The sequence below is a fragment of the Cupressus sempervirens genome, chromosome 9 (assembly GCF_028749045.1).
Source record: "Cupressus sempervirens isolate cs-2001-9-10 chromosome 9, ASM2874904v1, whole genome shotgun sequence".
In the NCBI taxonomy this organism is placed as follows: domain Eukaryota; kingdom Viridiplantae; phylum Streptophyta; class Pinopsida; order Cupressales; family Cupressaceae; genus Cupressus; species Cupressus sempervirens.
In genome coordinates this window covers 279,318,705-279,330,191 of record NC_143126.1, presented here as the reverse complement: position 1 = coordinate 279,330,191, position 11,487 = coordinate 279,318,705, and the positions used below count along the sequence as shown (strand labels likewise).

Genomic DNA, 11,487 nt, shown 5'->3' with positions numbered 1-11,487 from the left:
ATTAGGTAGGATTCATTGAATCTAACCCATATTTTGTTTCTTCTAGAAACATCATGAAGAATCCTCTTGAATTTGCTCAAAAAAAGTTTACATAGAATTTTGTGCCACCAACTCATCATCCTTATCCTCCAACTGGTTTACAAAATTCAAGGTAGCAAATTTGTCGGCTTAGATTTGGCAAATCTTTGACTTTTCTAATAATGCAGCAGCTCGACACTATCAAAATTTTGGTGCTCGACGCATACTATATTACTCGGCATCAACTACATTTTACTGATGCTTGGCACCTACTATGGATTCACTTGACATCCACTAATTTTTTCTAATGCTTGGCACCTGAACAAGCTTGGCTCCTTCTATATCACTCGACACACACTAGATTTTTCGTTTGCTCGGCTTGAACTAGCTTGCTCGACACTTGTTATCAATGAACTTAGTTAAGCTTTGTAGTCAACCTTGTTTCAACTTATTCCTCCAATGTTTCTAAGTGTGGCCAACCTCTATATCTTCAAGTATGTTATCAATGCATCATTTAACCATTGTCTTAACTAATCCTTACAGTTCATTATAAAACCATAACTCAACCTTTCCCTTAGGTACTCTTGTTACACTTGTTGATTAAATCCTCTTCATTAATCAACTAAGTGATAGTGCTTGGATCTTATAAGCAATTGTCATTCCAACAAATAGTAGGTTTGACATCAATGACAAAAGAATGATTGAAAACATTCTTTATCAACCATCTTCCTTCTTTGCAATTGTCTCCCTCTTTGATAGTAATCCTTTTCAATCAATTTTCCAACAAAAACAAGAGTGCAAATGGATAAAAATGAAGCTGATTTGCAGTATAGTACAAAAACACTAAACATGGATGCACATTCTAGTTTAGTTCACATTCATAAATTGAGATTTTCTTTTATCATGACAAAGTGACTTTGCCACTAATGCTAAAGGGGGAGATTGTTGATCCCTAAGGAAAAGTTGTCTATTAGTGTCAAACACTTAGTCATTCACACGACAGGATTGGTTGGTCATCACTACAACTGAGCCATCCTATATAGACCAAGTAATTAATTGAATACTTGTACATATTTTAGTTAAGTGCCGAACAATAGTTACTACCGAGCAAGTCAGAAGTCATTGAGCACTCCAATGGTTGCCAAGTTTTTCAATAAGAAATAGAAGTTGAGTGATAAAGGTCGATAAAAATAGTTGAATCTAGGTATAGTTAAAGCCAAGGGACAACATGAAGAAGCAGTTTGGGTTGAGTGCCAATAAGCTATATGTGTTGAGTAAGAAAGTTTGATATATTTATTTGGAATAGCAAAGAATCTTATGTAAAAAAATTTTGTCGAGCAAGAAATGTGTTTTACAAATGGAGGAACTCATTACATGTCTAATAGAGGATCATCAATCCCTATGAAAGATGATTAACCAGTCATAAAATTGCAAGGACCAAGCAACAAAATGGATGGATTTAGATCATTGATTGTGATCAAGAAGCTTTGCCAAACAACTATTTAAGAAGGGTTTTAGACCTAGTTTGAGTGTGTGGAGTGTATGGTATTGAGAATTTGGATGCATGCAAAGTTGAAGGTGAATCAGGAAGAGCAACCGAGCAATGTAGTGAACAGTTTAGAGCAAAGTTATTGAAGATCAATCATAGAGAGGTGATATTACATTAGATAGAGGAGATATGTTATTGGCATTGAAGTAAGGATAAGGTACTGATATATTCTAACATGTGTTTCAAGGTTAAAATCTCTTAACAAGTGGTTCTAATAGACCTTTGTAAATCTCTTAACATAGTACTCACTTAGCTATGATGTAAAATCCTTTAATCAAGGTACACCTAATAGTCTTGTAATCCTTTAATAGGGAAGACCACTCATAGGGTAGATCATCAGAAGTGATCAAACATTGTAGCCTTAACATGCACACGTTATTGTTGTAGTAGTGAAGATCTTTGTGGGTGTCATCCCCATTGCAGTTTTACCTTCACCTTGGATGGTTTCTACATTATCAAATCTTTGTGTCAAGTGTTTTATGTGTTTTCAAGTTTTTGTTCATGTAATTAGACATTGGATCTAATATTATATTGCAATACATGATTTCTTTGACATAAGGTTAAGGTTTAATGAGGGTTTACGTGAAGACATCAAATGTGGTTCATATTTGAAGTATTAAAGTTTTATAGATCCTGATTCACCCCCCTATCAGTATCTTACTTTCCCTATTAAATTTCCAACAACCCTTTCATATGATTTTTTACAACATTTGACCATATGACCAAACTAAGACCATTCAGGACCTACTATGACAATTTTATAACATATACATTTCATGTGGACTTAATGTGATTTCCCATTATTCAAACACATGCATATGACTCAAATATGATCATCTTGTGACCCTTATCCTCTTGGTGTGCATATACCTTAGGTGCTTTTGCACCAACATTTTTATGTTTTCCATTTTAAGAGACCCAACTTTGAAGGGCACAACTTTTAATTTGGGTGTTTGATTGATGAGCAATCTGAATCATTGAAAAACTTTTGAAGTGTTCTATCAAGATAAACTTGATAGAATAGTTATGAACCCTTTTGGACCCATATGGGGCCTTTAAAGTCTTTAAATTTGACTTTGAAACTTTGATTTTTTTTTTAATATCTTCAAATCTAGACATGATTTTGCAATTAAAAAATTCACCAACATGCTTTTAAACTAATTTGTGGGTCCTTGGGTAGAATTTTAGACCAATACATGCTTAAATACAAACTTAGTATAAATGGTAATCTTATGCAAATGTGCAATTAAGACATCATTTTTCTAATAATGACCATTATGAGATTCAATCTAGGAATATTTTTAAATGGAAACAAAGATGTTGCTCAACCTTGTCCCTCCCACATACATAAGAAAGCATCTTGAAATGCACTAAGAATCAAATTAACTTAATATCACATTTTAAAAGCCAATGAGAAAGGACTCCAATACGAAAATAAAGGTCAAACTCTAGGGGTGGAAGATTAGATAGATTCAACATAATGAGACAAGTAATTTTTTTTCCAAATGTTATCTATGCTAATCAAATTTAATAAGGAAACAATGGACACAATAGCCTAGATAATGGAGCTAATAAATCAGAAATACAAAAGAAAGCTTTCTAAAATTGACAAAGAAGATACATGTAATTAGATTTATTAGTGACATGGGGATCTTTTGTTCCAAATTGTGCTAATAATCCAATCCAATGCTATTAATGGCATGGGGATCTTTTGTACCAAATTGTGCTAATAATCCAATCCAATGCTTGGAAGTTAAATTAGAGACTATAGTGCTTTGACAAACTGGTATATGATTCATTGACTCTTCTAGTTCAATTTTAAAGCTACACAATTAATTACCACATGTGTGTCTTTGATCCAAATTTGTGAATTCAACTTGTGTACCTTTGACCTACAAAACCCTTTGCCCTTACCTTTGTTATCTAAACTTGATGGTATCTAGGGATAGTATAAGAGTTTGTTGTAACAACAGTTGTGTCTCACTCAAACCTATAGAGTTGGTTTAAGAATTGAACAAATCTAAAGACAAGTCAACCATCTACCTATATAAGATGCCTAATTTATCCTTAAAATAATATATGCTATATTAATGGATACTCTCAAGTATAATGATGTGATCGATTTTGTAGCTACAAGATTGATTGCCGCACATGTGTCTTTGATGTAAATATGTTGATTCAACTCGATTCAACTTGTGTGCCTTTGACCTACAAAACATATTCACCTTTGTGATCCAAACTTGGTGGTATCTAGAGATACTATAAATAGTTCGTTGTACAAAGAGTTTTGTCTCACTCAAATTTCTAAAGTTTATTTCAGAATTGAACAAGTTTAAAAACAAGTCAATAATCTATCTATATACAATGTCTAATTTATCTTTCAAAACACAAATACCCATGGTAATTAATATTCTCAAATATAATGATATAATAAACAATCTTAAAAAGAATATAACATCCCAAATGAATAATTATCAAACTCAACTCAAAATTGAAGTTTTCCTTTTTATACATTACTCTATTGAACATTTTCAAAGAAAACAAACAATGATTATAACTAAATGTTTAGCAAATCAAATCAAAATAAAAACAAAATCAAAAGAGCACATCATCATAGAGGAACTTTTTAAAGTCCACATTATGATTGTTTTTCAAACTTACAAATGTTTTGGTTGGAGGGGTACAAGAGTTGAGGACCCTCCATGACACAAAAAGACATGCAAGGAGGATCTCTTTGCCCTATACTAAACTTCCCTTTTCCGCATGCAAATAAGTCCAAAAAGACACTCTTCACGATCTACAAAGCCTCACAGATAGCATTTTCCCTCTTCCCTCAACACATATTCATACCACCCTCACATTTTTTTGAATTACAAATACTTCCGGATTTCAAATTTCTTACGAGGAATTGTAGGTATCGCTTGGACTCCGACTTGCAGGCAGGAGGTAGGTAATGGACATTATAGCTGATATAACACGTTTAACAGGAAGCAGAGAGCGAGAAAACGACTTTTTCCGCATGGCACAGATTCGCAGTCTTCTCTGAGACTATTGGTTTGTGATTTTCTGTTGCGGGTACTCGGATTTGGTGAAACCCGCCTTGATATCTTCGTCAAAATCAGAATATGATACAGATCTGTTTGTTTCTAATTTCTGATAGAAGATGACCTCGATTTCTCCGCCAAGAGGCGGAATAATCCGTCAGGGAATGGTTTGAGAAACTGGCTTCTGATTTCATCTGTTTTCGTGCTATTCTTCGATTGGATTGGCTGCGGTGAGGGTGTCCCCATGTCAATGTTTCGGCTGTTTTGTTGGTGGACTTCAATGAAGATCACGTTGATATAATCCTTTGATAGACGGAAGCTGTTTCCGGGATTATTTGGGTTAGTGGTTTTGGCTATGGTAAAGCCCACCTCAATTTATGCAAGGGACAGGATCAGATTTATGTTAAATTGTTGAGGTTTTTTGGGGTATGGTTAGATCAATGCAGTCGACAGGAAACAGCCGAGGGGCACCGGAGTCATCTCCAGGAGGACAGCTATTGCAGGAGTTGGAGGCTCTGAGCCAGGCTCTTTACAGAACAGGAAGCGCAAATCTCCGTCAACAAGCGGGAAGAAATCCCCAATCGGGTATCAACCAGGGTCTCTCGCGGTTGCCTTCTATTAAAAACTCCGGTTTCGCCGCCCTTTCTAAAGCAGAAAACCAGAACAAGAAACTTGAGAAAACCGCTCCCGAGAAAAAAAGCAGCCTTTGGGACTGGAAACCCTTACGTGCGCTTGCTCATATAGGCCGCCACAGGTTGGGGTGTGAATTTTCTCTGCGCGTGCATGGCGTAGAAGGACTGCCGGCGAATTTGAACGGCGTCAATCTGTGCACACATTGGAGGAGGAAAGATGGTGGCGTGAAAACCAAGCCGTCTAGGGTATCTAATGGCGTGGCGCAGTTTGAAGAGACTCTGTATCATAAATGCAGCGTTTACGGCAGCAGGAATGGGCCGAGCCAGGTCATGAGGTACGAATCCAAGTTTTTTGAGATTTATGTGAATGTTTTAGGGTTGGAAGAGCGTGATTTGTGTAGGCATAAGATTGATCTTAGCCGCATGTTGCCTGAGAAATTTGATTTGGGAGGGGAGGAGGAAAGGACCGGGAATTGGACAACGAATTTCAAGCTCACGGCCAAGGACGCTCGTGGTGGGGTTTTGGTTGTGACGTTAGGGTATAATATTCTCGATCGTGAAATGGGCGAAGCTCCAAACCTTACTAATCCGGGCCGAACTTTGAGAAATTCAAACCCTAGAGTCCCTTCCAATCCTAGAAATAGCTCAAACTCAAGGACTTCTTCAAATCCAAGAAGAGCTAGTGTTTCTGATGTTTTGGATAAGAAGCAGCAGTTGAGGAAATCGTCAATTGGGGCTCTGGGAAGGAAGCCAATTCACAGCACTGGTTCTTTGGAGCCTCTTTTAATTCTGGGAAGGGCCGATGAGGCTGATTTTGATGTTGATATCATTGATCGGATGTCTAATTTGAGCTTAAACGATAGTGTCAAAATGGATAAAGAGCAGCCTGAGGTGAGGAATGTGGCCTCGCTGTATGAGTTCAAGCCTAGGCTCAAGTTTTTTTCCCAGGCGATTGAAGGTGATTGCAAGTCTGGACAGGTTGACGGGGGCTCCGTGGAGGAGGAGAACGAGGAGTTCAGTGTTATTGAGAAAGGGGTGGAGATTGCAAACGTGCAACCCGAAAACGAGAAAGAAGATCAGGGTAATTTTAAGACGAACAAAGATGAAGGCGGCAATGGAATGTTGGAAAAGGTTTCTAGCAATAATGGTGGAAAAGGAGGAGAGGAAGGTGCGGAAGAGCTCCGAATGGAAGAAAGCCCAAGTGTCTCGTATGTAAAGGAAGCAGGGTCTGGCGATTCTCAATTGGGGCAGAGTGTGATTGTCGAGCAAAGTATTGAACCGGAAGATAAAATAGCGGATGTAAATTTGAGCGAGATGGGCAATTTAGATGATGTAGCTGATTCAGTTGCAGGGGAATTCCTTAGCATGTTGGAACATGATAAAAGTCCACTTCTTATGAGTTCTGATAGTGATCCTGATTCCCCCAGAGCACGCCTTTTAAAACAGTTTGCGAGAGAGAATCTTTCGGAGGGAGGCGGCATTGGACTTGGACTTGGCAAGGAATTGGATGAAGAACCGAGCCATTTGCCTCCACATCAGAGATATGGTTCTGGTTCCCAACCAAATTGGGAGTCGGACGAAGATACAGAATTGGCATCAATTGTACAAGCTGCAGAAACGGAGCTTCAGAAGGCAACACAAACCATTCGCAGTAAAACCCGAGCTAAGATACTTGAAGATGCGGAAACCGAGGCGCTGATGCAAGAGTGGGGTATGGACGAGAAGTTTTTTCAGAATTCTCCTCCCGAGAAGTCTGGTGGATTTGGAAGTCCCATGGGTTTTCCTTACGAGGGACCTGTTGAGCTGCCTGATCTTGCTGAAGGGTTTGGTCCCCTTGTCAAGACAAAAGATGGAGGGTTGCTTCGTTCAATGAATCCAGTTCTTTTTCACAATAGCAAGAACAATGGGAGCTTAGTGATGCAGGTGTCAAATCCTGTTGTAGTTCCTGCAGAGATGGGCTCAAATGTTATTGGTATATTACGCCATTTGGCAGGTTTTGGAATTGAAAAGCTCACAGCTGAAGCTAAGAAAATAATGCCTCTTGAAGACATAACAGGCAAAACTATCCAGCAGGTAGCATTTGAAACAGTGCCTTCTCTGGAAGAGTCCAAAAACAGGTAAGTTTAGTCCTTGTACACATCTTTGGATTCGCATAGCTATTGCCACCAACTTTTTGGTAGAACTGTTATTGATATGTTGAATTTTGTTTTCATTTCTTTCAGGCAATCTTCCTTGCAAACCTCAAGAGCAGAGAAAGGGACAGACTCTGACATGGGACAGTTCGCTGAAAGCAGGAGATTGGATGCTTTGTTATATGGACCAGGAACAAAATCACGTGCTTCGAAGTCCAAATCTTCCTATATGGATGATACATATACAGAATATGTTTCACTTGAGGATCTAGCTCCCCAGGCAATGGAGAAATTAGAAGCTTTATCTATCGAGGGATTGAAAATTCAATCAGGTATGTCAGATGAGGAGGCATCTTCAAATGTCAGTGCTATGAGATTGGGAGGGGTGGCAGCTTTTGAAGGAATGGATTCTAAGAAAAGAGGCAGCCTGGGGTTGGAGGGCACTGGTGGCTTGCATTTGTTGGATACAAAGGAAAGTGGAAGTGATTCGGACAGCTTATTGGGGATGACAATTACACTGGATGAGTGGATGAGATTAGATGCAGGAATTGTTGATGAAGAAGAAACAAGTGAGAGAACGTCAAAAATCCTTGCTGCTCATCATTGTGCATGTTCTGACTTGGTTGTTGGAGGTGCCATTAAAGGTGAAAAAGGCGATAAAAACAGGTGGAAACATGGTAATAAAAGGTGGGGTTTTATGGGAAACACATTAACAATAGCTTTGTTGGTCCAACTGCGGGATCCTCTTCGAAACTTTGAACCTGTGGGTGCTCCAATGATGGCCTTAGTTCAAGCAGAAAGGATTGTGGTTCCTCCAAGGCCAAAAGTGGGGAGGCGAGTGTCAGATAAAGGGAATAGTGAGGAAATTGATGAACCTGAACCTGAAATTGTGAAGGAGGAGGTCTCGCAGTTCAAAATTACTGAGGTCCATGTTGCAGGTTTGAAACCTCAGGAAGAGAATAAGAAAACTGGCTGGAGCAATGCTAAACAACAGCAATCTGGTTCGCGATGGCTGATTGCAAGTGGGATGGGTAAGAGTAATAAGCATCCTATGCTGAAGCCAAAACAAGGGGCCAAATCAATGCCACCATCAAAGATGCAAGTGAAACCTGGGGACACTCTCTGGAGTATATCATCTCGAATACATGGAGATGGGGGAAGGTGGAAGGAAGTTGCAGCACTAAATCCTCACATAAGGAATCCTGATGTAATATTCCCGAATCAGACCATCAGGATACGGTAGATTTGCCCAACTCTCATATTGAAGAGAGATACGGCTTTCTTTCTTTCTAGAGATTTTATAATGTTCATTTATGTTGCCGAGTGTTTTAACTCTAGAGAAATATTAGAAGGCAACGTGGAGTTGTCCAAGGGTGGGAAATGCTATGTAAATATAGTTTGATTGTGCATTGCACGGAAGTATAAAACTGTGTTCTGATATATGTTGTTTGGGAGCTGCTTCTGGTTGGGAGCTGTTTTGGGTGTTGATCTTCTGGAATTGTAAATTAAATTTTTTGTTGCATATGATGTGGAGGGTTTTTACAGGAAGAATTGGAGGACGTAGACGTTGTAGCATGAGTATGTTGGACCCTTAATGAAAATGGATCTTGTTCATCAAACAGCAATTTCATTAAAACATCACGAATTTCAGGTATGTCGATGGCTCTTAGCATTTAACTCCTACTAAGAAGGTCCATTTTTGGGGAAGGAAAAATACAGAATTTGTCATCTGTATTTTATCATTAGCATTGCCAATTCAACTCTAAGGTTTTCTGTGTTGAGTTGGCTTTGTTTGATTGTTTACTGGAAACGGGGAGAATTTGGATTACAAACTTCATGGCAGCATAAAGCTTAGCTCATCTGGAGAAATTGAATTTGTATGTTTGTTTGGAATAAGTTTATAAAGTTTGGGTTCAATGAAAAACCACTGGCATCAGTTGTTGAACATATTTCGCCGTTTCTGAAGTAAACTGTGATGTTTCATTGACATTCTCTTTTGAATTTTTTTTTGGAAAAACCTGTGGAAGCTAGTTATTTTCATTCATTTTTTGCCATCCAAATTAAGGCAAGACTTTTGAACTTTAGATGAGCAGGATGCGATGTTAATGATGCTGCAAAATTTAATTATACTTCGCTGTGTGGCAGTAAAAGAGGATTATGGAAGGTACCGCTGAGAAGGTAAAAAAATGAAGTGGTTATTACAGAAAAATAATTAAAACATAAATATTTTACTTTGTTCATCTTTTAGTCAGAAAATAATACTGGCCTTTGCTAAATGTGTATATAAGAGGAGAAAACTGTACAATTCTGTGGAAAGCCCCATTCAAGGTTTGAATTTTGTAGTTTGCAAACTGTGCCGTTCATGTGGTTGGTGGCAAAGTGTTTTTCATCCCCATGGATTATGCGGAATGATATATAGCTATATTGATAACTAAACTTGGTTTCTTAATGGGTCTGTTACCCCTATTCAAGATTAAACTTAGAATTATGACTTGATTAAACTTAGAATTATGACTTGATTGGTATGGTGCTTTACCTGAAGTTGCTTAAGCTCAGATTTTATATAGAAATTTCAATGCATTTTTCTTGTTTACATATATTGAATTAAAATTGTGAAACTATCTGATTTGATTTGTAGTGAATTGTTGTGTGCTTACCTCCCGTTTTGGTACCAGTATTTGCTTATTTATTCTCCGGTTTGAAGCTTAAGTTGTTCTTTTGAGGAGAGTGGATTGGGAAGTCAAAAGAGACAATTTTTTGACCGCCATGGAGGGGCAGGATCTTTAATCTACTTTCCAGCAAACCCCAATTAAAAATGATTGTTGGTGACCAACTGAACTATAGTCACGTTAGTTCATGAAAGATTTGCCGAAGACAACATTTTTGCATTGATCTTGCAAGCTCTGTGCTCTTTTGTACGTCCAGCTTTAAGCATGCATTGCTTTCTCTCTATGAATACCCATGTTGACAACAATCCTAATCAAGATTAAACTTAGAATTATGACTTGATTGGTATGGTGCTTTACCTGAAGCTGCTTAAGCTCAGATTTTATATAGAAATTTCAATGCATTTTTCTTGTTTACATATATTGAATTAAAATTGTGAAACTATCTAATTTGATTTGTAGTGAATTGTTGTGTGCTTACCTCCCGTTTTGGTACTAGTATTTGCTTATTTATTCTCCGGTTTGAAGCTTAAGTTGTTCTTTTGAGAGTGGATTGGGAAGTCAAAAGAGACAATTTTTTGACCGCCATGGAGGGGCAGGATCTTTAATCTACTTTCCAGCAAACCCCAATTAAAAATGATTGTTGGTGACCAACTGAACTATAGTCACGTTAGTTCATGAAAGATTTGCTGAAGACAACATTTTTGCATTGATCTTGCAAGCTCTGTGCTCTTTTGTACGTCCAGCTTTAAGCATGCATTGCTTTCTCTCTATGAATACCCATGTTGACAACAATCCTAATCAATCATTTTCCCGTTTAAATTAGTACTAGAAACGAGAAGACCATAAAGTTAAGAGGCTATTCAGTGGGGTTAACTGAATTGTGCGTGTTGCTTGGGTTTGCTGTTCGCAAATGTTGTAACATATGATAAATGATCCTGAAGGAACAAAACATGAAATTTATTACCGTAGTGTCTATTTACAGCATGGATTAGGTAATGGCCATAATGAAATTACTTTGTTTCAGGAATTAAAAATCAACAGTAATTTATTGCAGATCCTTGAGGCGTGATAGAATGAATGCTGCACAAACAGTCGCAGAATAGAGATGATTGCTGAGAAAAATAACATAAAAAATAATAGCAAATAATGTTTTCTGATCACTCTTTTTGTCTTTGCAGACGCTAGAAAAGTAAGTTTGTTTGAGGCAGGTTATTTTAGGGGTGTAACTAAATTGTGCTATGCTCGGTATTGTAGTTGGTTAATGTTAGAATACTTGATAACACCATTGAAGGGAGATAACATGAATTGGGATTTTATTGTTTTGGTAACTATTGACAACTAATTTCCTCAGTGAAATTACCAAATGAAGGAGCAGATTTATAGAATGAAAAATAACAGAATAGATGAGACGCACAAGATCACAAACGAAAAATAACAGAACAT

The 11,487-nt window shown here is 37.7% G+C and overlaps 1 protein-coding gene across 1 annotated transcript; it reads left to right on the top strand.

Moving 5' to 3' along the window:
* Nucleotides 1-4,398: 4,398 nt before the first annotated feature.
* LOC149538526 (EEIG1/EHBP1 protein amino-terminal domain protein) lies at nt 4,399-9,322 on the top strand. Its single transcript, XM_089799846.1, has 2 exons — nt 4,399-7,360; nt 7,466-9,322. Exons 1-2 carry the CDS (start codon nt 5,040-5,042, stop codon nt 8,616-8,618), a joined length of 3,474 nt encoding a protein of 1,157 aa, XP_089655972.1. The 5' UTR covers nt 4,399-5,039; the 3' UTR covers nt 8,619-9,322.
* The last annotated feature ends 2,165 nt before the right edge of the window (nt 9,323-11,487 follow it).